Below are 27,355 nucleotides of genomic sequence, written 5' to 3' on the forward strand. Positions count from 1 at the left end.
TAGAAATTTTTTATCGTTCATTAAAATAAATCAAAAATTATTTATAATGGATGATTCATCAGTTCAATGTTGATCAGTCATCTATTAAGAGAATGGAGCTCATCCAATCTGGGTTGGATCTTACTTTGAGGATTGTATTTCACCTTACCGTCTCAATTAGCTGTCAAACGGATCAATCTATGATAAAGTGGATCAATCTATCAAAAATTTATCATATGACAAAGTGGGATGGACCGATCCATCAATTTAACGAGTTAAAAAATCTCCAACCGAACTCAAAATGAGTTATGGATTAGGTAGGCTAATCTGTGAGCCATTTAGAAAATAAAAAAATATTAAAAATTTTAAATTTAAATTATAATTTAAATGGATCAAGTTGAAATTTTTAAATTTGAATTGTAATTTAGATAGATCAAAATTATTAGTCTATTAAATTTTTTACTTTAATTTTAATTTATTAAAAAAATAAATTTTCTCAATTTACAAATCAATTCAAATTCGACATGGGCCAATCCATATTGATCACGGACTTAGACGGATCAATTCATCTTAACTCACTTTAAAATGAATTAATAAAATATCAATTTAACTCATCTAAATGGTATAATTGGACGGATCCACTCAAATTAACTACTCTACTATGCACTCTTACCCTGTAATTCTAAAAGATAACAAGGACATTTTGGTAATAATGGATTTCGACTCACATTATAAGTGCTCGCGATTCGTTAGGGTTTCGCGTGGCGTGGTGCTCCGGCGGCCTGTAGCCACTCTGGTGCAGAAAACGAGTGGCTACTTCAAGGTTCTACCTCTGGCATGCTTCTGAGCGCTTGAGTTATCTCACTATTGCCTTTTGCTACTTTCGTACTTCGTTGCTTGGTTTTGATTTTTTAATTTGTCGAGAATCATGCATGATTCAGAGTTTTTTGTTGTTTTTGGGCGTAAGATTTGTTTTAAGTAAAACATTTTTTTTGCCATTGTATAATTGTATAAAATTTCATGTTTTTATTTTGTTTCCTCTTTTCCGTTTTCTCTGCGTAATGGCTGAAGTCATCTTTTTTGCGCATTGTATGTTAAAGGTAGGTAGGAAAGATGTCTCATCGGAAATTTGAGCACCCAAGGCATGGGTCGCTAGGGTTTCTCCCGAGGAAGCGAGCTTCTCGTCATCGTGGAAAAGGTATCATGGAAACATTGTCAGCTTGCTTTGTGCATTCTCTGATATTTTCCCATGTATTTTGTGCATTCTAATATCCCTGTTGTCATTTCACTTTTATTGCTAGATTCAATGGTGGTATTGTCTATGCCGTTGTGTAACTTAAGATTTTGCTCTTATATTTCTTTTGCATATATTTCTGTGAAGTGTGTACAAGTTTTTTTTTAAAAAAAAAGTGAGAGGGGTTATAATTTTCGCAATATTTATTGGTAAAATTTGTGCCAAATTTGGCAGTAACATTAGGGAAGGAACTAGAATCTATGAGCAATTTTTTTTATGAATAAGCTACCAACAATCGTAAGAACAATCAAGTGGAATTATTTCCACAAATTTGAACTGTATTTATATGGTAGCAGAGCACGAATTTCTACCTTGGCGGAATAAAATGCCTAGTTGATATAACATTTATCTGTACTTATTTATATGGTATAGATCATTAGTGGCGGAGCAAGTATTACCTTGGTGGAACTATATATCCAATGATATAGCATCTAACAGTATTCTTTGGGGGCAAATTTTGAAAAAACAATTGTACACTTATGAAAATATTACGTAATACATCCATGCCAAAACAAGTTATTTCCACAGAAATTTATTTGTGTAAATCATGATCTAGTTTGACCATAAATTTTAATGTTTGAAAAAGCGTGGCTAACCATACATTCTGCTGAACATCATTCTTATGTGGTTCCTTAGTTGAGGCTGAGGCATATTGGCATCTCGACACATTAAATATGCTGTTATTTTAAAATTTGCATGGTGAAATTTGAAGTGTGTGTAAGACTGATGATTAACAATTGGCTATTTTATTATATTCTCTGAATTTTAATATATTCAACTATCATTATTAGAACCAAAAAACCAAAGAAGCCTCTCTTTTATACATAGTAATGCACAATTCACTGTTAATGGACCTGCATCTGTGGATGCTTGTGCAATGACACTTCTCTTGATAGTTTTTCTGATTTTTGTTACTAGATCATTTGTTAATTTAGCCATTGCGTAACATTGCTTCTCCAATCATGTTGTTTTGATTGAAAATTCATTGAATTCCAGAAGTAAATTCTTTGTTTTTAACAATGGCATTCTTTTTTGGGTTTTTTTTTTAAATGCAGTGAAATCCTTCCCCAAGGATGACCCTACAAAACCTTGCAAGTTAACTGCATTCCTTGGATACAAGTCTGGTATGACCCACATTGTACGTGAGGTCGACAAACCAGGATCAAGTATGTGTTCATTTGTCTGGTTTCTACACTTGGATTGAAATTTTGATAATTTATTCCTTTTCTGTTGTCATCCATGAAGGTAGATCTATAAACTAGTTGCTGATTAAAACTGAAACTGTAGTAATTGTTATATCCTTTAATTTGTGCTTTTGTTCCTTCTATATTGATGATCATTTTTGCAAGTTAAAAAAATATTCATATGCATAGGTATAGCTAAAAGTGTAGCCAATGGCACATTACTGTCGGCCACCGTAAAATGGAGCTAAAAACTTACACTTATTTCAGAGAGCATCAATTTTCTTGCTTTCGATGTGTTATGAGAGTTATTAAAAGGGATATTATTGTATGGTTATTTTAACAACTGTGGAATGCCATATTAATTGCAATTCATTGTATGCATAACATCAGTTGCTTTTGTATTCCAATTTCTTCTCTAGATTCCTTTCACATTTTCACCAGCTTCTAAAGCCAACATTGTACCATTCACTATCTCCATGCTTGTTGATTTAAAATGTCAAACTTATATGAAGCATGTGACATCTCTTCTTGTTCTCAGAGCTTCATAAGAAGGAGACTTGTGAAGCTGTTACTATCATTGAAACTCCACCAATGGTGGTTGTTGGACTTGTTGCCTATGTGAAGACACCACATGGTCTGCGTTCTCTCAACACCGTCTGGGCTCAGCATTTAAGTGAGGAAGTGAGGCGGAGATTCTACAAGAACTGGTACAAGAGCAAGAAGACTGCTTTTGCAAAATACTCTAAGAAATATGAAAGTGAGGAGGGAAAGAAAGAAATTCACGCACAACTGGAAAAGATGAAGAAGTATGCCTCTGTTATTCGTGTTCTGGCTCACACTCAGGTGCATATAATGGATTCACTTGTTATAAAAGATGACCATCCACATCATAACCCTTTGCAAACAGTGTTATTTTTATAAATTTACCAGAATTAGCTCATGTTCCTTTCTGTTTTGATGCCATAGATAAGGAAGATGAAGGGCCTCAAACAGAAAAAAGCTCATCTGATGGAGATCCAAGTTAATGGTGGGACTGTGGCACAAAAGGTGGATTTTGCTTACAGCTTCTTTGAGAAGCAAGTACCGATGGATGCTGTCTTCCAGAAAGACGAGATGATTGATATTATTGGTGTTACAAAAGGTAAAGGTTATGAAGGTGTTGTCACTCGTTGGGGTGTCACCCGCCTTCCACGGAAGACACACAGGGGTCTCCGCAAGGTTGCCTGTATTGGGGCGTGGCATCCTGCCAGAGTATCCTACACTGTTGCCCGTGCTGGGCAGAATGGTTACCACCACCGCACTGAAATGAACAAGAAGATTTACAAGATTGGCAAATCTGGAGATGAATCCCACACTGCTATGACTGAGTTTGATAGGTAACTTAACTCATCCATCTTTTATTGCTATGATCGAGTTTGATAGGTAATTTAACGCATTCATATTTTACGTGTGCTTTCACAAGATTGCCAAATGCAAGTTTGAATTGTAATCCCATTACACCAGAAAGAACACACTTCAACCTGACCTGTTAATTTCTGCTTTTTGGCAGGACTGAGAAAGACATCACACCCATGGGTGGCTTCCCACACTATGGTATTGTGAAGGAAGATTATATCATGATCAAGGGGTGTTGTGTTGGGCCAAAGAAAAGGGTTGTCACTCTTCGTCAATCCCTACTAAAGCAAACTTCTCGCGTTGCCCTCGAGGAGATCAAGCTCAAGTTCATTGATACTTCTTCCAAGTTTGGCCATGGACGTTTCCAAACAACTCAAGAGAAGCAAAAGTTCTATGGCAAGCTGAAGGCGTGATTTTAGCTACAATTTGTGTAAGCGCCAAGTCTGAAAAATTCTGTTAAAGAGATCTGTTTAGAAGGATTTTCTCTGCGTGATTTGAACTTTGAGGTTCCTTAATTGTTATGTACTTTTCAATTCTCGGAAATTGCTGCTGTGACAATGTTTTTTTGTCATTTCAAATAATTTGGATTTTATGAGTTTCTTATCGTCTGAAATGCAATTTACTGCTTTCTATTAAAAGATTTACTATCAATTGTACAATCGTTTGTGTTTCAGCGGATCTTCATCGATACATTTTACACGACGAGTAGCATGCTATAAAATTTCGTATTTTATTTTATCAAATTAGGCTCTTTTGTAAATTTATGAAAGGCACCCTACTGTCCTGTTTATTTGGAAGGATGAAGGTGGAGAGAAAAGAAGAGGAATTATTTGGAAGGAGGGAAAGGGGGAAGGAAATGGAAAAGAGGAATAGAAGGTGAAGAGAAAAGAAGAGGGAAAAATATATATACTAAAATGTCTATTTTGATTAAAAAATATGAAAAGAATTTGAATATTTGACTCTCTAGTCTCTACCTTCTTTTAAAAGGGAAATATAGAATAATTTACTCTGGTTATATACTTACAACTTAAAATTATATATTTCACTTGACTTAAAACTAAAAAAATCATAATAGTGTATTTAAAAATAATAAAAAAACTAAAAATCAAAATAAGAAAGATTGTGAGTTTCTCCGGTCAGACAACAACTTTATCTTGGGGGAAAAAATTTTGCGGCATCCAAAATAGGGTTAACGATGTTATTAATGTTTATGGTAACTCTAATGCTATTAAAGTCTCCAAGGTAATATGACATTTAGGTTGATAGCACTTGCTCTGATCCCCAATTACGGTGTATTTGTAAAAATTTTTCTCCAAATGAAGAGCGCTATCAAAGGATACGTCTGGTAACAATAAAAATTTTGCTAAATAAAAATTCTTTCGCCCTTTTTCCCTTAATTTTGATAGAAGAAAAATTACAACAAAATCAGATTCGCCCACGTTAGTTTGTTCCAAGTAGAAGAAATAAAATATAAGTTTTTTCTCTGAGAATTGTTCTTATTTAATTTTATTCCTTTCAATTTACCTCCCTGCCACCCCCTTCAATTTCAAATTTCCATCTGTGAAAGCCAGTTTCAAAATTAGCCAGTACTTAAATTACTCATTTCAGTTGAAAATTGTTTCAAAAATAAATTCGCTTGGAGTGAATTTGCGATCAATAAATTAATTTTTAAAATTAACTTTAGCAACATTTTCGCTTAAATATTCGCGGTTTCATATCCATTTACGGCGACATTTTTCTTTAAAAACCCTAGTGAATTCACAACCATCTCAACCATACATTTCAGGAATATTCTTATCCTAATGGCATGGTACGCTAAACAACTCAAAGTATTTCCATTTAAATGACATTTTAAAGATACCTGAAAATTTTATTTTCACCCAACAAACTAATTTTGAAATCAACCTGTGATCAACTTGATTGAAAGGAAATTTGAAATAGAAGAGTACAAGGGGGAAAAGGCATTTTGCAAAGCCATAAGCCTGTTTGTCAATAAATTCTAAAACTAAAGAGCACGATTTGATAGTTCATGAATACCTCTGTTGGCGTTCGCAGTGAATATGCTATCTACAAGGTAATATTAAGCAAGCAAGGAACTTCTTACCCAGCCCGCGATATGCAATTTTCTTCCAATCCTGCTTCAACGTCCTGGCAATCGATCTACAATCATAATATGACTAGTGTTTATTCCTGCATCAAACTAAAACAAAGAAAGCACAACAACCCAAAACAAAGGAAAGGCCAGGTCGTGTAGGGCAAAGTAATAACATCTCTAAACTGCAACAATTGTAATCCAGGAACACACTATTAGGTGTAGGTGTGCCGTGTAGTTCGTTGGCGTAGTAATCTTCTATATTTGAACAAACACTTGCTCAACGTTTAGACGTGTTTACAACACACAATGATGCACGATCAGTTCAAGCTTTACTTGCTAACCCCCTTCTCAGTGTAATCTGGCTCTGGCTCACTAGGAAAGTGTGGAAGGCATGGTAAAACTGCAGCGGTGTGACCCGTAGAAAAACACAGTTTGTGAGAAAATGAAGAGGGAAACAGATCACAGCAGTAGCAGAATGACTTTGACACGCGTTCACCTTAATTTGTTATTCTGTTCAATCTGATGTTCTGGTTTTTCCGGGGAATCCCTTCCAGAGGAGCAATTGCCTGTGGCATTGTCATACCCCCCGAAACAATAATCTCTACAACAATATCAAAATATAAAAATTTGAGAAAGTAATCATGTATATTGCTCACAACTGTGCACATTTCTGTAACATGATTTAAACAAAGAGTATAAGTTCATAGCTCAAGCACGAAGAATGTTCACAATTGCCTCAAAAAGAAGCAACTCACCGAAAGGAGAAAAAAACAACAAATAAATCTATTGCTAAGAGATACTATTGCCAAAAAGGTGATAAAAAAATAAGAAAATAAAAGTCTAGAGATGAAAAGGAGCCTAACCTATGCCTTCCCGAACAGAAAGGTTGGGCCTAATGATTTCTTCAGAGTTGACCAAGAATATATCACCGATATAAAGATGGTTGGTTGGAACATAAACACTGCATAACTCTTCATCACCTTTGTCATTCTGCAATGTGAAAGATTTTTTTTTAAAAAAAAAATCATACAATTCTAATAACATTTGCAACTTGATGAGTATGGAAAAATTATATGTCAAGATAAAGATAAATGAGTGCTACAGATACATGCTCGAATAATAACAGACCTGTGATATACAGAGTTATTGCTTATCAAACAAGTGATACATCACAGACTTTTCTTACACGAAATGGAGTGATATAAAAACCATAAAGCATAATAGGAGACCAAAAAGGTATGTTGTTAGCTATAAAAGCAAGCAACATAGAGGTACAAGTACGTAAATGAAATGCCATTCAGCATGTCAAACACACCCATCTAACCGATTTATTGCCAGAAAGTTGCAAACTTAAGCTATGACCAAGAAACTACTATAATTTTTAGTAGTTGACTAGCCAAAGTCATCAATGTGAATTAAAACAAGGAATTAAAATACCTGAAGAACCACTGTTGATGTAATAAAACCAAATGCATACTCCCCAACACGTGGATGGCGAATAATTGCTACCTCTTTAAAAGCTGTGGTATTTTGATCTGTGCAAAAAGAGTAATGGTAAGTCAAAAGATGGATTTATTCAATGCTCAGTTGAGGTGTCAATAAGAACATTTGTTAATTTGAAAGACAATTGTACAAAAAGTAGAATTAGACCATGATTAAATAGATGCAGTTCACAAACGAATAAATACTACATGCTTGAAAATTATGACATTAAATAGTGGAGATATCCAAAATCAGAACAAGTCCAGCTAATTCCAGATATTTGGAGTTTGCTACATGAATCCTAACCCACCTAATTGAACTCCATTCAAAGCAATACCTCTAGTCAAATCTTATCACACCTGATTGAAAGTTCTACAGATTTTCTTTGGTCTCTCTTTAGCTTTCGTACCCTCGACTCAAATTGATTCAACTTGTCTAACTATAAATTTATTCTTCATCTTTTCTTTATCTAGAAACCACACATATCCATTTATGCATTTTCTATCTTCATTTGTTAATTTTCATATATATCTTATTGCTTAACTATAGAATATAGCTGGCTGTACAATAATTTTGTAGAAAATATTCATCCATCTTAACTATTCAATCGTTTCTATTCATATTATTGAAATTATATTTCATCTATTCTATTAATTCTACATTTGTCAAAGTTGCTGCCCCCACAGGTCAAAATCAGATTTTATTGTATTCCTAGTCCCATCAATTAGCAAAATATTGTACTTGCACCATGGATGTTTATTTTGAATATATTTCATTTAGTACAAAGTGGACATAGAGCTGAAATAATTACTATGTTGAAATTTAAACATGTGAAAAGAATACACAAGTGTTTCTCCTTTTGCAACATGCAATAGTTAACCATGTAACAAGTTAGGGAAAACAGAAATGTTCTGAATAGTTTGTTTTGTCACTGCCTTTTCAAACCAAGCATGAAGAGATGGCAAATGCAGAAATAAACATAAACTCAGAAAGAGAAAACATTTCCAGGACACTTTCAAGTATCGACACATCTGAGAACTTGCAAGAATACTTCATAGTAATGTTAAACAGATTGGTGTTTGATTTGATGTTTTCTGGTCTGGGGATGCATATACCAATTTAAAGGCATTCCTCTGAAGTGATTACTGCAAGGTGAGAGATGGGTTGCATGCATTTTTTCTGAAAGAACCATGGATATCATGCCAGATTTGCATATTGCTTATCTGAACAGCTATAACCGTGCCGCGGACCAATCACATAATCAAGCACTCTGTAAGTGAGGATTCCTACACAGTGAGGCAATACTTGGAGGTTGAGAATGAAATGGACTTCCTCTAATATGAGCACATAAACACCACAGTGAATTGGCACTCCAAGTCTAGGAAGGTAGTAGCCATATTTGGTGGAAGTGAAGAACTTCAGGGAACACTAGGGAAAACTCATTTACAACCTACATACCAAAGTGTTAAGCTGTCATGAACTTGATTGGAAGGAAGCCGAACTTCTACTTGGAATCTTCATCCAACTCCTCTGGATTCAGGGTTTGAGTTCTGTGGATTTCAGGTATTCGGTTTTGCAAACAAAATACAAAGACTTACTTCACATTTGGAATTGTATAAAAAAGTTGATCAGAAATCAACTCCAACAAGTTTTCCCACCCTGGCTCAACCTGCCATCCTTTGCTTGTTTTATTGATATTTTGAATAGTAAATAATTATAAATTAAAACCACCTTATAAAACAAAATCATTTAAAGGAGGCAGAAAATTTATTGAAAAAATGTTCCTTAAAACCAGAAATGTCAATTTTGTACGGCACTAGTTAGCTCCTATGAGTGGAAAAAAGATACTGCAAATACAACAGTTATCACAAGCAATCAGTTTGTAACCGCTGCCAACTGTATGTCTGATAGTTTTTCATAAAATAAAATGAAATATGGACCTTTTTCAAACACATGAAATACCTGGAGAAATTGCAGTGCTAATTTGCTTTGATGCTGAATAAATGTGCCTTACAAAAGGCATTTTTTTAATAAACCACTCTCCCAACCAGACAACTGTTGCTCCCAGCCATGATGAAGCAAAGATTCCAATGAGAAATACGAATGCCAAAGATGTCAAGAATCCAAGGCCTACACTTTGGAAAAGAAAGAAAAATCATGTTATAATGAATCCAATCTCTGTTTATGTAAAAACATTAAAATGAAATTATAGTACAAAACTCCAAAAATATAGGTAACAGCAGCACAAGCAAACAAATTTTAGGTATATGGTTAACAAACTATTCAAGGCACCATTATGCCAAGAGCAGATTATCATACTATGGCACAGGTAAGTGCACAGAAATAGAATTGGAAAATGGGTCACAAAATTTTAGCACAATAAATCTTCAGCAACAAATTCATATAATTGTATCAATTTAACCACCCAAAGTAGAAGCTTCAATAAGCATCATGATTTGTCCCCGGGGCAATGGTGCAACGGTAGAACATCTGGGTTGTGACCTAGGGACCCGCGGTTCGATCCCCAGCTACGGCGTATTTGCAGGAATTTTCCTCCAAATGGGGAACGCAATCAAAGGATGCTAGGCATCTGGATTGACCGCCGTATGCGCTTCCCGATTTACCCTGGTGGTCGGTGGGAAACTTCCATGGGACCGGGCCGGCCACCCCCAGGGATTGAGTCCATGAGACTGACTGGGATTTATCATTTTTTTTTTCAATAAGCATCATGAAGAAACCAAATGAATTCAAAGAAGAAAACAATAATAATATTTTGAGATAATATAGATATTAGACCCATAATTGAGAAATATTTTTCACAGTTTCTGCAATATATTTAAAACAACCTAAGAGAGGGAGAGTGTTATGGACATACAGACTTATATTCAGCTTAATGATATTTCAAACCTTGGATAAAAGGTTGCATGTTGATTTGTAGTGGATGTAGAACTTGAGATGCTTTGATACCATGTGAAAGATAACAAGGAGTGTCCAAAATCATACACCAGCCATTAGCTAGTCCCCTTCTATCCATACATATATTATACTAAAGGAAACCTACAAATAGACTTGTGTACACTACATTCAAAGGTAGGTCCTCAAAAGTTGAATATAAGTTCAAACAAGATTTTACTTAATTATAGAATAACTCCAATTCCTACTACAATGAATAAACAAGTTTGCACAATATGCATTGAAAGGGAAAAGAAAGAACTCACCAAAGATATTGAATCCCAGCTTGTCATATATTGGACTGAAAAAACTATCAACGAACTGAATAAACCACCATGTAATGTAAAAAGTGATTGCAACAGGGAAGAGAACTACACTGAAAAGAAACAAGTGTAAAAAAAAATTAATTGCAAAAAAAATAAAAGAATAAATATGAGAGAATGGTACCATCCAGTCATAAACTTCTTTGACACCCAACTCTGAAGAACAGCGCAACAAGCCTGTGCAAGAGCAAGGTCAAAGTTTGAGAGCAAACTACATATAACAAACTAGCCAGACATGATTACAGATGTAATGCATGTCATTGTTCATTACTCCATAAACAAGAACAAGAAACAATTTTAACTTCTCAGTTGACTAAATGAACATGATGTAACCTTTAGCGACATGTATGGGATGTAAATTTTTCGTGGAGTATGAAATGGATGTTTCTTGAGATTAAGAAGAAAAAACTTCTTGTAAGGGTATCTATTGAGTGCAAATTGAACAATAAGACAGTGTTTTTCACAAGAGGAAGGAAACAACTTAGAAAAGAAAGAGGGTACAAAAAATAATTCATAAGAAAATAATAGGGAAATATTTCCCCAGTTTTTATTTCCTAGAGAGAAACAAAAAGAAGGAAATCTTTTCATTGGAGGGAAGGAAAAGAGGGAAATTTAAATTTCAAATATTAATTAATTAAGAAAAAGGGAAAAATAATAATAAATCAAGTACTTTATTTTTTTAGTTAAATGAGATGGCATTCGGATCACATTGGGCAAACGCCAATTCACTACAGTGGGTAAACAATTCTCCGACCATTTCCTTCCCTCCCTCCATTTCCACCCAAGGAAACAAAGAAAAAGGGTGCCTAAGAAAGTGATTCATTACAGTAGGGGAAATAATGTCCCCCACATTTCCTTCTCTCCCTCCTTTTCTGCCCAAGGAAACAAAGGGAAAGAGTATCTGAGAAATCATTACTAAGTAAATCAATCATGTATGCACAACATCCATGTGCAAAGATAGCAAGTTAGGCCCGTATCGTTCTCTCAACTAAGTTACTTGACAAACAAAAATCATATACACCACTCATATGGGTAACACAAATAATGACTAGTAAAATTTTATATCTTATAGCGAAGACCATAGTGAAGAACAACTTATGTTATTTTATGATATTTTCACTCTGTTATGTCCAAAGATTAATATCATCTATTGTCTCGGTATTTAATAGAAGTTCCACATTCTTTTTCTCAAAAAGAAAAGAAAAGAATAGCCATCACTCTATAGCCGAAAATAGGTGAACTTTTTTGAAATGAGTTTCCTTTGTTTAGGAAAGTAAATGTGATGTCATATCCTATTTTTGTAGCATATATATTGATATTTTTTTTTAAAAAAAAGTCGCATCATTTGAAAACAAAATTGTGCAATATAGTTCCCTTTATTGAAGTTTGCATACAAAATATAGGTTTAGCCAGTTGCTAGAGATGTTTGTACAATTCTTTGATATTGAATACAATTTATCTTCCGGATTAATCTGCAACTTAAGCCAAAACATACAAATTATATCCACCAAGGCTTTGCTATCTGTATCCTGTTGTAATGGCGTAGCCATAGAATGTGTGCCTAAGCCTACTTGACCCCAGAAATCTATTAATTTTCATACCAACTAATAAGTTAAAACTACGGCCTTATATCAACACGGCTACAAATCCCTTCCATAGATGACCGCTCTATTTTATGCATTCTGCATCGACTTATTTTTCAAATCGATTCCTTTGCTCAAAACCAGTCAACATTCTCTGCCATCCAGCTAACTAGGAACCAATTGATTGAATCAAACTATAATCCTAAACCAACATATTACCAAACTCGACTTATCCAACTGGAAGGGCACAAAACTCGATACAATATGCACCTAAAGCCAACCAAAACCCCTCCTGCTATAATCTTGTCCAACTTGTTTAATAGATCTAAATCAGAACCCCAATCTATCAGATCTGACAGACACGCACCTTCCTGGTGGAAGAACTCGGCGAAATTGGGGGCGCTTTGGCTGGGTCTTCAGGGTCCGCCGCCTGGCTAAGCGGAATCGACGTGGATTCATTCTCTTCCGCCATTTTCTCCTGTCCTCTCCTCGCTTCCCTTCTCTATCTCTCTATATCTCTCTCTCTCCCGATCTCGACGCCGACGCCGAATCGCGAGACTTGACCTAACGCCCACCTGCTGGAAGCGCAAGAGTAGACAGCAAGGAATGCTGATGGGGAATGGCGTTTCCCAACGGTGGTTATAATCAGCGGCAAGGAAAATGAATCTAAATGACCAAAACACCCTTGGCCTTTTGAGCTAATCCCTGAGATTGAAGCCACCCGAGACCAAGTTGGAGTCCACCCACACGCTTCGTTGACTAGTGACTTCATCATGTACATATAAATACATTAATTAAATAATTAGAATATATATACATTTTCTTTGACTAAATAATCTAATATATCTTTGATTATTAATAAAACTTGTAGATTATTATTTTTGATTAAAAAAAACAAATGGATAGCCTAATTGAGATTTGCAGGTTGAGTTGCAGTTAGAACAGTCACATATACACATCACATGACTAAGAGATCCTTGAAGAAAGCATTCAACATAAGTATGAGTACTTGCTAAACTGGTGCATATAAATAGAGTTGATACTACAACGAGGATTAGAATAAAGATTGACTGATAGCTATAGAAACACTTGTTCAATGAGAAAATCTCGCATTCTAATCATTCGATCCTTGAAGAAAGCATTCAAAATCTTTTACGTTCTTGCTGCAAAGTATAGTTTTTGCGGCAACCGAAAACTCACAGAACAAACAAAGATTACAAGCTTGTAAGTTCAAATTATTGAGCATTTAATGAGTCAAACGCCTGACTCTTATCTGTAGCAAAAGTTAAATAAATAAATTACATTGTAACTGCAAAAGATAGAGGCAAAATAATGGACCATCTCCTGCAGTTCTTTAGTCTGCTCGAGATTGACCAGCTCGAGAGGAAAGGATGATGCCGACAATAAGGCCATAGAGAGCAAGAGCTTCAGCGAAGATGAGTATCAGAATCATTCCCACAAAGAGCTTTGGCTGCTGGGCGTTGGCCCTACAACAAATGGAATAACACAACATTACGATCAGACTGAAATGACAGGTCATGGGTTCATAATGACTCTTAATTCATGAAAAAAAAACGTTGCATCTCATCTCAGTTTATTTCATTTCATAAGCAACATTAAGAGTGACACTAAGAGTGGCAGCGTCAGAGCATTGAGTTGTTCCACTCAGGAGCTAGCTATAGATAAAGATGCCAAGTATCAAAGCACATAAGGTCTAAGTTTAAAGTTAGCAGGTACTCAAGTGCGTAAACACCTGCATTTATCTCTCTCAAAGTTAACTTGAGTTTCAACCCAGGTACCCCAGACCTGCTATTTTGTTTGAACTTCATAAATATAAGTATACAACCCTATACACGACTTTCATGTTCGTTGGGTGCTGTGATCCACACCATGCACAGATCTCTCAATTTCAAGAATCCTAAGATGCTTGGTCTATGTACATAAAGCTAGCCCAGACAAAAAACATATCATAATATCTCATTTACAAAGGTTTTCCCATGGATTAAAAGGTAAATACTAGGTACATAAACTGATGCCTATGCCTGGAAGTTGTTTAAGCCTACAGATGTCCACAGTTAATGGGCTGCATTTAGGGCATGTCTGCTTGGAAGCAACCTAAGAAGAGCGAAGGAGGGCAAAAAGCAGTCAATTCCTTTATCTATTTCCGTAGAAGAAAAGTAAGGAGAAGTAAGGGAGCAGTTTGAAGTTCCTTTACTTGTTTTAGTTCCATCCAAAAGTGAGCAGAAGAAAATGAGAAGTGGCGGAAAGACTAATTTATCCTTGCATGACTTGGAACAACAAATCAGAGTTTAAAATTTTCTCCTTTTTTTTCAAGTAGGCAAAACAAATGAAACTCCTCCCCTCTTCCCTTTCTGAACACTCTTCTCTCTTTTCCCCTCTCCTCTCAAATAAACATGCTTTTAAGGTCAAAACCACCTCCAAAATTAAAAGTTTGTAATACCTAGAGAGTTCATATACCACCAGACAACTAACAGAATGCCAAGGATCCAGACATCATATTATCAAAGCATATATACAGATAGAAGATAGTGAGACACACCAAAAACATACAGATATTAGGATGCTAGATGTTCAAACATCTTCATTGTTTGCAGGTATTGACGGAATGGACAAGAGTTCTACTTTTTAACTATGGAAAATAAGCAAATTCAGACCTAGATGTGCAAGCTTATTCTGCTACAGGTAGTAGAGGAATGAAAGACAACAAGTTCTTTCTAGAAAAGGCAGATAAATGTAAATTCAGATTTTGAAGTTACATCTGTCATTGGTCTCTAAAGAGATTCTGTTTCAACTAAATCGTTTGTCTTATATTGTCAACAACATCAGAAGTCAATCGCATAATTATCATATGTTTGTTAGAACTAATAATGGCTCCTTTCCATGACTGAAAAGATTTTTACTCATTACAAACATACCGTGCATATCATAGGAGCAGATTTTCATTCATTACAAAAACTAAAGGACAAAATCTATGGGGTATGCTACTACTTTTATAGTTGCATAGGAGAAGAATGCATTGTGTCAGATTCCTGTGCATAGTTCGTTTGATGCATGTTTACCTAGGAAAATTGATTTGATTATGATACAGATATGATCCTAGGAGATGATTATGATGGAGGTCAAGAGTGTCAGATTAAGGATAGCTAGAGGAGCGCAAAGCATCTTGAGGCATGTCCCCAAAAAGAGAAGGAATATGATATCACAGTTTTGCTTTGGGAACCTAGGGAAGTCATAGATAACAGAGAACAATAGGAGAAATGGATTTTTGTTCTTGGACAATTTTCTTGGTGTATGGAGGTTTTATTACATTTTTTCCCCAGTTGAATTTTCTATTCTACCATGTAGTATTCATATTCAAGGGAAGATTTATTAGAAGAATTAGATGTCCTTGGTATGTAGTAAAACAGAATCTCGTTCACCCCTGTTCTTATTTATACTGATACTTCAAACTTTCATAGAGTCACTTTGCTTGTGATGAAACTAACCAGACTGATCTTGTCCGCCATTCCAATATTTCCAATAAACAACTTTAAGAGTTATCTGGTTCAGACGACAATGCTTGATAATTAGCAAAAGACATCCTCGATCAAAGTTAAGGACAACAATATATACGACATATGTGCAATTGATCAATCGTATGCTTTAACTGGGGGGAAAGTTTCTGATCTATAATAGGGGCATCTCAAAATCAATTGAGTAAATTTACGAGAATAGAAGACAAGGTAAGAGAATTGGTCTCCAACAATTCAGCCAAAACAACGGAATCGAGATCACTCTCGGATCTCAAACAGATACCTGACTCCAGCATCTCCTACGATTCCAATCGCCATGCCAGCTGAAAGTCCTGCGAGGCCACAAGCCAGCCCGGAAGAGAGGTGCGCGTACCCATCGAAGAGGTAGTACGACTTGGCCTTGGGGTTGATCCCGGTGCTTATTATCACCGCAATGATGAGACCGTAGATCCCCAAAACTCCGGCCATGACAACGGGAACTATCGACTTCATCACGAGCTCCGGGCGCATCACACCCATGGAAGCAACACCGACGCCGCTCTTCGCAGTTCCGTACGCCGCCCCCATGCCTGGAAGGAACAAACATCAACCCGAAACATTTCAAAACCGAAACCTTCACATCGAATCCAGCTCGACGCCAAGACGAACACTCGGAAAGGGCGCATCAGTTGGGAGAAATTACAAGAGAAGACGAGCGCCGCGGCCGCGCCGAGGAATCCGAAGAAGGGGGCAGTTTCATCGCCACTGAAGCTAGACATCGGGGCAGCGGAGTCGACGAAACCCTAGTTTCTTCGGACGAGGAAGAGAAGGGCGGAGAGAGAGGCGGTCTGATGAGATCCAAAGGGTCGTGGTGATCGAGATTTATTTCTCGGCCACAAATGACATTATTATCCCAAAAATACCCTTCTGATTTGTAACAAACTACGGTCGGACCGCATCAGCGTTCTCGATTTCGTAATGGGCTCTTTGGTCATTGAACATTTGCTTTCTTCGTTGTGAACGGTGCGGTCAATTTAACAGCACAATAAAAGGCCGCAGGTAATGAAGTCCTTATAAATTCTTTCCTGCGACCTGGTGTTCTCATGACCAGAGGTAATTAATTATATGATCATATATTCTGCATCACATATATAACACCAATCCTTTACCCATGAAGCTCTCAAGCAGTGAGAATCTCCAAGAAGCTTTGGCAAATGTCCACGCAGCCTTCTACCGTTCATTTCTCTATACAGTATGTGTACGTACATGTGGCAACATAGATCATCTTTGAGGAGCTGCATGAACATTGCGACAAACAAAGAGATTGTGACGGAGACATCACTGGCTCACAACCAAATTCCACACTGTTCCTTAAATGTTGTGATCCTGAGTCCATGGCGCACGCGTGGACTGGCTCTGCTTCACAAGTTTTCAGACTGGCTTTTGCCTCTCATGGACACTTTTTCATCGATCTCCAATATGGAGCACGAACTGTGTACGTTATCTCCAAGTAGAGCCAGTGAGACGTGGTCTCTCCGCTGCCAACAGACCTCCTCAAACCCTATCTCTGGCTCCTGGTGATCACCTGATTTCATAAAGACAGGGCCTCGAGCCTAGCAGATCAGGCAGAGAGAAGTCTCAGGTTCACCATGGCCACAGCTCAGTCCATGCTCGTGTCCAGCATTAATGGAGGCAAAGAGACGGCGCTTCTTCAGTCTCAAGTTCGCCGGCTCCGACCGACACCGTTCTCCCACTTCCTCCTCCCTCCTCGGCCGTCACCTTCTACTTCTTCCACTTCTTACAGGCCAGTTCTGGCCGTATTCAAGTCCAAGGCCAAAGCTCCGCCCAAGAAGGTTAGTAACAAAGTCTGAAGCATGCAGAAACTAAGAGCTTAAGCTTGATGGTGTTTTGAATAAATAGGTGGAGAAGGCCAAGCCAAAGGTGGAAGATGGCATTTTTGGTACTTCAGGGGGAATTGGATTCACCAAGCAGAATGAGCTATTCGTTGGCCGGGTTGCTATGCTTGGATTTGCAGTGAGTAGATCCCTTCATTCACTCTTACAAAACTCTACTTACGAATCAACAAGAAGAGCAAGCAAACTGAATTCATGTGTGGATCTGATTGAGAGTGCCTTCGCTAATTAACGACTGCAGGCATCATTACTAGGAGAAGCAATCACAGGGAAAGGAATCCTAGCACAACTTAACCTGGAAACAGGAATACCAATCTACGAAGCTGAGCCTCTCCTCCTCTTCTTCATCCTCTTCACCCTTCTTGGAGCCATCGGAGCTCTCGGGGATCGTGGCCAGTTCGTCGACGACGAACCCACAGGCTTGGATAAGGCTGTCATCCCCCCTGGCAAGGGAGTCCGAGGAGCTCTAGGACTCAAAGAAGGAGGTAACAGGATCATCAGATCATATCACTCGTTTTAAAAAGAATATATATATCACTAATTAACTATGTGTTTGTTTCCACTGAAGGTCCCCTCTTTGGGTTCACAAAGGCAAATGAGCTCTTTGTTGGGAGATTAGCTCAGCTTGGTTTTGTAATCTCGATAATTGGGGAGATCATCACAGGGAAGGGAGCTCTCGCTCAACTGAATATCGAGACTGGTGTGCCGATCAATGAGATCGAGCCACTGGTTTTGTTCAACGTGCTCTTCTTCTTCATTGCAGCAATCAATCCAGGAACCGGCAAATTTGTCGTCACTGACGAGGAAGAGTAAGAGAGGGAAGCTCTAGTACTAGTTCTTGTTCCATCAGTGTATGTCAATATTTTGTTTGTGTAGCTAAAGTGATATACGTTTGTATTCTAATGAAAGCTGGATAATCCTCTTTTGAGAACTTCTCTTCCCCATTTTTTAAATTTACTTGAAAATCCTTACAATTTATTGTTCTTGGATAAATATTCACTCTACTGGCGTACAAATCTTTTATATAAAACAGTTAAACACAAATCTTTTCATTCTCTGAAACTCTTAATATTTTGTCAAACCTTTTTAATTGTATTTCCTTGGATGAAAAGTCAGGGACAACAAGATTATTTATTTATTTTAATTTTTAATCTATTTTTTTCCTTGGTTCTTCCTTCAGTAATTTTTTAAATTTAAATTCATCGTTTGATAATTTCATCAACAAGACACTTTTTTATAAACATTGTGGCAATTTAAAAAAGAAATAAAAATGTTTGGACAGATTTACAATTTCCGACACAGATTCTGAAAAATTTATCAAAAGTTTCAAGGGCATTTTGAAACAATGGGTCAATTTCAGTGGTCAAAGTGAAAATTTCTGTTTAGCTCACACTTTTCGCCTATATCTGTAATGAAGCCCTAATATTATGTCCTTGTAACGTCTTCCGGCGTCGGATTTCACAATAAAAAAAAATAAAAAACGATAGATGAAAAGGGATAGATGATTACATCGAAGGATCGACCTTTAATAATCAATATAATTGATTAATTAAAATAATTTATTTCATTATTTATCTCAAAAGATTATATAATAATTCTATATATAATCATAAAACAATATCAAATCAATATAATAAATTTAATAACTTATTAAAAGATAATTATTAATAAATCTAATAACCTTATCTAAATTAATAGTAATTCATGTCTTATCTTGTGAAAAATAAAAAGGATAGACGAGAGGGGATAAGATGATCACTGATCTTTTGATTAATTAAAATAATTTATTTCATTATTTATCTCAAAAAAATTATATAATGATTTTATATATAACTTTAAAATAATACTAACTCAATATAATAAATCTAATAACTTATTAAAAGATAATTATTAATAAATTTAATAATTTTATCTAAATTAATAATAAATTTTAATAGATAATACTTTGAAGTGGTATTCGCAGAAGTTTACGGATCCTGATCCTATTAATCACAGCCAGTTCTCTCGACCGAGCAGGGTTTTATAGCCGGCGAGTGAATTACTTTTCCACCGCCTCTCATCGCTCACTGGTCGCCTGAATCGATCGCACATCCACGCTGCCCTCCTCGCCGCCTCCCCCATCTAGAGCTACCCTCCTCACACGCCCATTTCGCCCCCTTAGAAGTGCCTCAAGCCACTGATCGCCTCACCCACTCATCCGAGCACATCTTCTCGTCAGTGCCCCTCCACCTCGAATACTCTTTGCGTCACGTTTGCTGCAATTCCTGCTCTCCTACCATCACAGTTCTGCCTTCCAACTCAGCCATTAGGTATGATAATCGATAACTATGATATATTAATGAAGGCGTGTTATTATTAACCTTTTTTTTATCGGAGGATTTATCTGCGTTACTCGGTGACTTTTTGCGTTTTACTTGGTGAATATGCAAGTTTTAATGAATATTTCTGTTTATAGCTGTGATTTTTTTTTTAGAGTAGGCGTTTGTTATAATTGATGATTATGATACTTATGATAAGTTTGAATGAAGAATTCATGACATCTGAACTATTTGTAACATGTGACTTTTGAAGCATGTTTATCTATTTTGTGTATTGTTGATGCCATCTTCGGACTTAGACCAATGAAATGGTGAATTGGTGCTCTCACCAGGTTTAAAAATATTGGTACTTGTGTGCAAGCAATAATTGCAAGTAGTAAAATTATTCTATGCATGACAGGGTTGTGTTGTTTGGAAGAATCTAAGCCTAACGAAGAGCAAAGTGAAGACCAGAGGTTTCCATGACTGCCACCACTTCTATTATCCCGTCTTCACCCATCGCTCACCATCTTACCTCCAACCATGTTTATGATCTCCCTTCGGTAGGAAGTGGCCAATCAAACACCTTCCTCTTGTCCTTCCTGTTAAAACTTTGTATTTTTCTTTCAATTGCTTAATGCATATTCTAACACATGCAACTATTTATAGGAGTTGAGGTGTTGGAATTTGAGTAGAAGCTTAGTTTTATCCTCTAGGAGGAACTCAATGCCTTTACCAAAGATGTCATTGAGATCAAACACAAATCTTGGTGGCGGTGACGTAGACAAGGAGACTGAAACTTCAGCTATGGTGGATTGTTTTGTTGACCATTCAGATGATTTATCTTCAGATTTGGGTCTGTTTAACCTTCTTGACTACTTCTTTTGTTTTCTTAATCAAGAATCTATTTTCCATGCATTGGAGACTCATTTATTTAACCAGAGTTGGAGAGGGAACCAGGCATTGCGACACTGTTGACTTCTTTTGGGAATTCTTTTGATCCATATGGAGCTATGAGCACACCATTGTACCAAACATCCACGTTTAAGCAGGTAAAGATGGTTCTTTTCTCCTTTCCAGAAAAATAAATGCATGAATTTTCTATTAATTTCTATAAAAGATCTTTTCTTACTTGCATAAAGCTCAATAAAGGAATAAAATTCATCTAGGCGACTGCAAATAGTTGGGACATGATAAAGGTTTTTTTATTGAACAAAAAAGGGTTATATGTTATAAAAATTGTTATTTTATTTATTTAATGGTAATTCTATAAAACAAGTATGATACATAATTCTAGAATTGTATTCTCCTTTGAAAAAAATACTGATTTTATTGCTTGGAGATAGCTTTAAGTCAAGGCCATTTATTTCAAAGCAAAAAAAATGCATGTCACAACTGATCCTATGAGAAAGGTAACCTGTTACATGAGAAGCCAAGACTGAGAATGCTTCAAGCCCATATAACAAACTTGATTGGCTTGATACCATCTGGCTCCATATACTTCAAGCTAAACCTTACTGTTAGAATAATATTTCTTTATATCTCTACAAATTTACAGTGCTAACCTTTCATTAAACTATCATATCATAGTCTCTCTGTTTTAGCTGGACTTCCTCAATAGAACTGAAGACTCATAATCTAGAATCCAAAACTGGTCAGTGGTATGTAAGCTCTAGCCTAGTGGGGCATCGTACTATGAACTATCCACTTGTAGCCCTTTCATACTTAGGTCCCTTCACTATGGGTAGAATGAGATCCGCTATGGTACAATTGTCAAAAGTTACCAAATCAGAAAACTGATGAATTATTAGCTCTGTAGACCAAAGTTTTTGTCACGTAAATATGCATGTCCAATTTAACAGAACTGCTGTAATAGACACATCTAAGTTATGAACACAAGTAACCTCCACATCTGATGTGGGATCAGACTATGGTGTTACATAATGTTATCATTCTAAACAAGATACACTTAGTGCTATCTATGTTTAACACAAAACTTGTGTCAATTAGAGTGGTAATTGGCACATTAAGTGTTTAATTGTAGGATTGACTGGCATATATGTATATGCATATTTTCTCAGTGAAGAATATTGTACGAATGTTAAAAAAATCAATTTTTTTTTTTTTTCAATTTTCTTGTTTAAGGAAGAGAAAGAACTGTTGAAGCTCAATATTTTAGAAATATCAGGCTTTACCATTAAAGTTGAATCTTATGCTTTTTTATTAACGAGATTATAATGCACTTTTGCAACAATAGGAGGAGGATGCTCAAATATGATAAGAACAAACTGGGTTATGACTAAAATAGGCATATTGCTTTGAAGAAAACTTGATACTTCTTTCTAATTACCTATGTTTAAAGATTCAAATCTATTAACAATTTAAGATATATTGACTATTGTGATATGTTTTAAGAAGCAACCTAGGTGAGATATGTAGTCTCTTGTATCACATATAGCATGTTTGTATATCACATACACGGCCTGCATATGCAAACACCCAAAATTTGAAGGCTGTGCGCTGTGGTTCATTCTAACCAGTTCGGTTGAATTGAATCAAATAAAAGATCATAATTATCACTTTATTTCTTTACTACTTGCCCTTATTTTTTCCAATAATAAACATTCAATAATTCTGTTCTCTTTATCAGTTCTTGTGATTATGTAGCACTTTTATGGCCTAAGTCTTTGGTGTAGTAACTTGTAAGCATTAACCTGTTAATTCAAACAGGTTGTTGGGCAAAATTTCAATTATATCTTGTTTTCTATATGGCATTTATAGAACTCCGGGAGTATTTATCTTAGAACTCGGGGCATTTTTTTTGAAAAAGCAGGTTGCATTTGGCACTGCATATTTTTAGACTTACTATGTCGTTGTCGCAAAATTCTTGTTTGCTCATTTTCACCTTATCCAGCCTTCAGCAACTACTTTTGGCCCATATGACTATACTAGAAGTGGTAACCCTACGCGAGATGTGTTGGAAAGGTTTGTTGATTGGTCCTTTTCTGCAAAGTTCAAAAGAATTATGATATTATTTGGAATGTTAATTTTACTATTTATGATCTGATAAAGTGTAATCTTTCATATAAATGCTAGGCTTATGGCTAAGCTTGAGAAGGCTGACAAGGCAATGTGCTTCACCAGTGGCATGGCTGCCCTCACTACAGTCACACATCTTGTTGAAGCTGGTGATTTTCTACCTTTATGCATCCTAACATTTACAATCTTACATAATAATTTGATCAAACTTCTTTTATAGGTCATGAAATTATTGCTGGTGATGATATATATGGTGGCTCTGATCGGTTGCTCTCTCAAGTGGCTCCAAGACAAGGGATCATTGTGAAGTTAGTTTGGTTCCTTCTCATCCTATTAGATGTATATGTCATTCTTCTCTAATATTGAAATGGTACATCTTCCATGGTGCAGAAGAATTAACACGTCTAACATTGAAGAGGTGGCATCCACAATCAGTCCTCTGACAAAGCTTGTGTGGCTTGAAAGTCCAACAAATCCTCGTCAACAGATCACTAATATACGAGTATGCTCTTTTGTTATTTTTGTTGAATGTATTGTAGGAGGTGTTTTGCATAAGTCAGAAGGTATTACTTGCTGCCTCTGTTTTATCTAATGCTGAAACATAGGACGTGCACTGTGATGCTTGTATTGTGCTGAGTAATCACTAATTGACCATATGCAGCATAATCCTACTATCCACTTAGTATTAGAGTTATCCTCACTCTCCCTGTCCTTCATTAGGTGCTCTCTTTCCTATCTTTAGTAATGCTGCTTTATGCTTTGCAAAATGATCCTCTAGCTGATAGACTCATCCTTGCACTATTTGAAGCCAATATCAAGATTCAGATAACTATAGTTCATAAATGTTAAAAGGGTGTTCAGGTGGAGAAATGTTGTTTCATTTCTTTAATCGTATTTTGAATGACAACCTAAACCTAGAAATCATAAGTCAAATGTGCAACACACTCAACTTGGACAGTAGTTAGTGAGAAGAAATACGCCTTACCTGAAAGCTTTTTGTGATGAAATTGAGAAATAGGATATCTAGGTTGTAGAAATCCCCATATAAACTTAAGGAGTGAAAGACATAATCTGGAAATCTACATAATAATAACAAAGAAAAGTAGAAGACTGAAATAGAAATATGAGAGGTGCAAACATAGCCTAAGTCACAACACAACACTAATGAGTATAATAAAATTATAAAGTTTCATTCTAGATTGATAGATTGGGTATCAGTTCAAATTTTTACAAGAATTGTTTTCAAAATATGATAGATTTTGACATCAAGTAAAGTGAAGTCATTGTCCAAAGAATTCAATATTTGACTCCTAAGGTAATATAAATTGTAAATGACAATAAAAAAGGTTTTAAGCGACTCATGAAAAATATAGCATTATGCAAACACCAGTAGATTAAAATAACCCCCAAGTGCCCAATCAGGACTTGCATATTAGCTGCGAACTGCATGTTTAAAATGTTTAAATACAATTGTCAAATTGAATAAGAAGTCTCTGATTGAAAGAGATCACACAAAAAGAGATCTATGTTGGCTTTTTTTATACCATTCTATGCAAACTAGAGGAAGGAATGAAAGCAGTAGAGAGAACTCATTTAGGAAAAAGGAATATTCTTTAAATATTTGAAACTTATCCCAAACAAAAATCACCAGAGCCTCATGAAGGCGTTAACCAAAATAAAATAGATTCGGTCTAAGTAAGATTTAAAATGGGATGAAATCCTAACTAGATCTGGGAATGGTCTAGACCCTAACAGAAATGTTTTAGACCCTTTCCTACATTCTGCAAAGGTCTAGATTTTTGGCAAGTTATGTTAATAGGCTCACTAGATAATGAAATCTCTTATCTTCAACATCTGTTGCTAAGTTTCTTTTCCTTTACTCTATTTGTTGGCGCTATAGCATTTGTAAATGATATCAGTGTTTCTAGTTAAAAGATACAAATTGGTTACTATTGTTTTATTCTTTTTTGTTGCATATACTAGTTGTTTGTTGATAAATTCTTTTCAAAAGAGTTTTGTCTGAGATAAACTGCTGACTAACTCCATTTGGCTCGAAGAAGATTCATTAAGTTTTAGTTATTTTGGCACATGTCAGATGTTGCCTTGTTCCTACTTTTCAAACATATGATGCTTCCTTTATACTGCTCATGCTGCTTGTTGGCTGTCGATGGCTAAATGCTTCTCTAGTTATATTGAGGTGCCTTTGTTGATGCTTTAATTTTCTGGCAGGAAATTGCTGAAATAGCTCATTCATATGATGCTTTAGTTATGGTAGATAATAGTATCATGTCACCTGTACTGGCCCAACCGTTGGAACTTGGTGCAGGTACCCAAGAATTATGAACCATTATTAGGAAAGGGTGTTTTGAATTTTTAATTTTTTGGCTGCTTCTGCTTCGTTTCTATGTAATAGTTTTTATCTATTGGAAACTTGTCCTGCTTGCAGATATCGTGATGCACTCAGCTACTAAATTTATTTCTGGTCATAGTGATCTTATGGCTGGCATTCTTGCTGTAAAGGGTGATAGGTGGGCCATTTGTTGTTATTTATCTTTTTTCTATGATCTTATTTCAGGATTCTGTCTGCTTTCATAAAGAATATACATATATGATGATTCAAAAAAAGTAAATATCAAAAGGATATAAGATGAGCTGTGTTGTTTACCTGACAAGCCTTACAGAAGATTGCATAGAAGACTTTTAAGGAATTCCATACTTTCATGTCATTGCATTTCGAATTGTGAGGGCTCACTCTATGAAGTTAAATATAGCATAATCGTAGATGAAGTTTTTGCTTTGATGCAAGAAATTTTATTTTAATGACATCCTTTTTGACCATTGCCTATTTGAGCCACAAATAGGAGGCCTTCAGATTGTCTTTCTTTCAATTCCATGCCAAGCATTCTGTTTTATCATTTTATCTTTTTTAATGTTTCATTGTTGTTGACCAGATTGGTCAAAGAGATTGCCTTCCTCCAAAATGCTGAAGGCTCTGGATTATCACCATTTGATTGTTGGCTTTGCTTAAGAGGTATCAAGACTATGGCTTTACGCGTCGAGAAACAACAGGTGCAACATGTTCTTGGCCTTGAGAAGCTAACCTGTATTTGGTCTCCTCTGGATGAAACTTTAACATCCCTGTAACATTGTTATTATTTGCAATAATTCTTGCACTGAGTAATCAACTTTAACACGATTCTCATTGCTGTATGTTTCATCAAGCTGTTGTGTTATCCATCATAATAGTTAATTCTTCTAATAGGCTAATGCACAAAAGCTTGCTGAGTTCCTATCATCCCATCCACGGGTGACACAAGTGAATTATGCTGGACTTCCTGGACATCCTGGGCGTTCTCTACATTATTCTCAAGTAAGTTTATTAAGTTTCTCTTGTTAGATCAAAAGTAATAAGATCAATAATGATTGGTATTGCTATTCTTTGCAGGCAAAAGGTGCTGGTTCAGTGCTGAGTTTTTTGACAGGATCACTACCTCTTTCGAAGCATATTGTGCAAAGTACCAAGTACTTCAGTGTAACTGTTAGTTTTGGTAATTATACTTCCTTCTTGATAGCTTCTTATCTGGGGAATCAAAAACTAGGGACCTTATTCAAAATTGATTTGTTGACATAATTTGAGAAAGGTTTTATGCATCTGTTCATTTAGGCAAGCAAAACATTGGTTTGCTTTGGGTAACATATCCTTGATTTAAATAATTGGAAGTTTTGCATCATATGCTTCTATAAATAGACTTGAAATAGGCTTCATTCCTCATCTCTGCTATACATTCATTTTTAAACCTTTCTTTCTCGTAATGTGATTCAAGTTTCAACATATATTTCCATTGGATCCAGGTAGTGTGAAGTCACTTATAAGCTTGCCCTGCTTCATGTCGCATGCAAGCATACCAGCTGCAGTTCGAGAGGCTAGGGGTCTTACGGATGACCTTGTTCGCATCTCTGTTGGCATTGAGGACATTGATGATCTTATAGCAGATCTAGATCATGCCATCAGATCTGGGCCTGCTTAAAAGGCCACGCCTTTGGTAAAATAAGGGTGGAAGGTGTGCTATCACGTTGTGTTTGATATAACCTTCCATAAAATCAATTTATTTGAATAACTAATTGATAGATGTGTCAATTCGTCATTTTGTGCAGTCTTTGTAATTGACTATCAGTGTTTTGCCTTTGTGATCGTGTTTAATAAATCACATCATATAAATTTGTGACAACAACCGATTAATAGTTTGGGGTAAAATATGACTGATGTTGCTTTTGCTTCAATACAATTTGTCACATATTTTGATGTA

The 27,355-nt window shown here is 36.0% G+C and overlaps 5 protein-coding genes across 7 annotated transcripts; 3 read left to right on the forward strand and 2 right to left on the reverse strand.

The window, feature by feature from the left end:
- Nucleotides 1–716: 716 nt before the first annotated feature.
- Nucleotides 717–4,450, forward strand: LOC141816231 (large ribosomal subunit protein uL3-like). 2 transcript variants are annotated; one of them, XM_074704053.1, is made up of 6 exons: nt 717–802; nt 1,080–1,177; nt 2,329–2,439; nt 2,996–3,300; nt 3,424–3,833; nt 4,007–4,450. In XM_074704053.1, the coding sequence occupies exons 2-6, from the start codon at nt 1,093–1,095 to the stop codon at nt 4,263–4,265; spliced, it is 1,170 nt and encodes a 389-aa protein (XP_074560154.1). In that variant the 5' UTR covers nt 717–802; nt 1,080–1,092; the 3' UTR covers nt 4,266–4,450. The 2 variants fall into 2 exon arrangements, with proteins under 2 accessions (XP_074560154.1, XP_074560155.1); XM_074704054.1 differs by having other exon boundaries at nt 749–802; nt 1,084–1,177.
- A 1,651-nt stretch (nt 4,451–6,101) lies between these two features.
- Nucleotides 6,102–12,882, reverse strand: LOC141816229 (protein LIKE COV 2-like). Its single transcript, XM_074704051.1, has 8 exons — nt 12,655–12,882; nt 10,829–10,881; nt 10,648–10,757; nt 9,392–9,559; nt 7,385–7,482; nt 6,811–6,937; nt 6,444–6,548; nt 6,102–6,347 (listed from the first exon to the last, which is right to left on the reverse strand). The coding sequence occupies exons 1-7, from the start codon at nt 12,757–12,759 to the stop codon at nt 6,445–6,447; spliced, it is 765 nt and encodes a 254-aa protein (XP_074560152.1). The 5' UTR covers nt 12,760–12,882; the 3' UTR covers nt 6,102–6,347; nt 6,444.
- A 534-nt stretch (nt 12,883–13,416) lies between these two features.
- Nucleotides 13,417–16,839, reverse strand: LOC141816226 (V-type proton ATPase 16 kDa proteolipid subunit). Its single transcript, XM_074704046.1, has 3 exons — nt 16,503–16,839; nt 16,104–16,389; nt 13,417–13,774 (listed from the first exon to the last, which is right to left on the reverse strand). The coding sequence occupies exons 1-3, from the start codon at nt 16,576–16,578 to the stop codon at nt 13,642–13,644; spliced, it is 495 nt and encodes a 164-aa protein (XP_074560147.1). The 5' UTR covers nt 16,579–16,839; the 3' UTR covers nt 13,417–13,641.
- A 496-nt stretch (nt 16,840–17,335) lies between these two features.
- On the forward strand, nt 17,336–18,643 carry LOC141816223 (photosystem II 22 kDa protein 1, chloroplastic). Its single transcript, XM_074704044.1, has 4 exons — nt 17,336–17,652; nt 17,720–17,833; nt 17,954–18,197; nt 18,281–18,643. The coding sequence occupies exons 1-4, from the start codon at nt 17,449–17,451 to the stop codon at nt 18,523–18,525; spliced, it is 807 nt and encodes a 268-aa protein (XP_074560145.1). The 5' UTR covers nt 17,336–17,448; the 3' UTR covers nt 18,526–18,643.
- A 1,102-nt stretch (nt 18,644–19,745) lies between these two features.
- LOC141816227 (cystathionine beta-lyase, chloroplastic) lies at nt 19,746–27,355 on the forward strand. Of its 2 annotated transcripts, XM_074704049.1 has the most exons (15): nt 19,746–20,021; nt 20,431–20,572; nt 20,679–20,865; nt 20,952–21,061; nt 22,924–22,994; nt 23,106–23,197; nt 23,269–23,356; nt 23,439–23,550; nt 25,278–25,374; nt 25,495–25,576; nt 26,000–26,117; nt 26,311–26,418; nt 26,494–26,596; nt 26,901–27,103; nt 27,152–27,355. In XM_074704049.1, exons 2-14 carry the CDS (start codon nt 20,492–20,494, stop codon nt 27,074–27,076), a joined length of 1,425 nt encoding a protein of 474 aa, XP_074560150.1. In that variant the 5' UTR covers nt 19,746–20,021; nt 20,431–20,491; the 3' UTR covers nt 27,077–27,103; nt 27,152–27,355. The 2 variants fall into 2 exon arrangements, with proteins under 2 accessions (XP_074560150.1, XP_074560148.1); XM_074704047.1 differs by having other exon boundaries at nt 26,901–27,355.

Source organism: Curcuma longa, unplaced genomic scaffold (assembly GCF_044706935.1).
Source record: "Curcuma longa cultivar G26 ecotype Majalengka, Jawa Barat unplaced genomic scaffold, ITB_CL_G26_1.1 contig_15349, whole genome shotgun sequence".
Taxonomy (NCBI): Eukaryota; Viridiplantae; Streptophyta; class Magnoliopsida; order Zingiberales; family Zingiberaceae; genus Curcuma; species Curcuma longa.

Excerpts from the sequence above, each read along its gene's own strand:
- LOC141816227 (XM_074704047.1), top strand. The coding sequence starts at position 20,492 with ATGACTGCCACCACTTCTATTATCCCGTCTTCACCCATCGCTCACCAT. Across the intron at positions 23,357-23,438 it reads AGACAAGGGATCATTGTGAA|AAGAATTAACACGTCTAACA; the intron begins GTTAGTTTGGTT and ends TCCATGGTGCAG. Across the intron at positions 23,551-25,277 it reads AACAGATCACTAATATACGA|GAAATTGCTGAAATAGCTCA; the intron begins GTATGCTCTTTT and ends ATTTTCTGGCAG.
- LOC141816231 (XM_074704053.1), top strand. The coding sequence starts at position 1,093 with ATGTCTCATCGGAAATTTGAGCACCCAAGGCATGGGTCGCTAGGGTTT. Across the intron at positions 1,178-2,328 it reads TTCTCGTCATCGTGGAAAAG|TGAAATCCTTCCCCAAGGAT; the intron begins GTATCATGGAAA and ends TTTTAAATGCAG. Across the intron at positions 2,440-2,995 it reads GGTCGACAAACCAGGATCAA|AGCTTCATAAGAAGGAGACT; the intron begins GTATGTGTTCAT and ends TCTTGTTCTCAG.
- LOC141816229 (XM_074704051.1), bottom strand. The coding sequence starts at position 12,759 with ATGGCGGAAGAGAATGAATCCACGTCGATTCCGCTTAGCCAGGCGGCG. Across the intron at positions 10,882-12,654 it reads CGAGTTCTTCCACCAGGAAG|GCTTGTTGCGCTGTTCTTCA; the intron begins GTGCGTGTCTGT and ends GCTCTTGCACAG. Across the intron at positions 6,549-6,810 it reads TTCTGTTCGGGAAGGCATAG|AGATTATTGTTTCGGGGGGT; the intron begins GTTAGGCTCCTT and ends ATATTGTTGTAG.
- LOC141816223 (XM_074704044.1), top strand. The coding sequence starts at position 17,449 with ATGGCCACAGCTCAGTCCATGCTCGTGTCCAGCATTAATGGAGGCAAA. Across the intron at positions 17,834-17,953 it reads TTGCTATGCTTGGATTTGCA|GCATCATTACTAGGAGAAGC; the intron begins GTGAGTAGATCC and ends TAACGACTGCAG. Across the intron at positions 18,198-18,280 it reads TCTAGGACTCAAAGAAGGAG|GTCCCCTCTTTGGGTTCACA; the intron begins GTAACAGGATCA and ends TTTCCACTGAAG.
- LOC141816226 (XM_074704046.1), bottom strand. The coding sequence starts at position 16,578 with ATGTCTAGCTTCAGTGGCGATGAAACTGCCCCCTTCTTCGGATTCCTC. Across the intron at positions 16,390-16,502 it reads CGCGGCGCTCGTCTTCTCTT|GCATGGGGGCGGCGTACGGA; the intron begins GTAATTTCTCCC and ends TGTTCCTTCCAG. Across the intron at positions 13,775-16,103 it reads GTAGGAGATGCTGGAGTCAG|GGCCAACGCCCAGCAGCCAA; the intron begins GTATCTGTTTGA and ends CATTTGTTGTAG.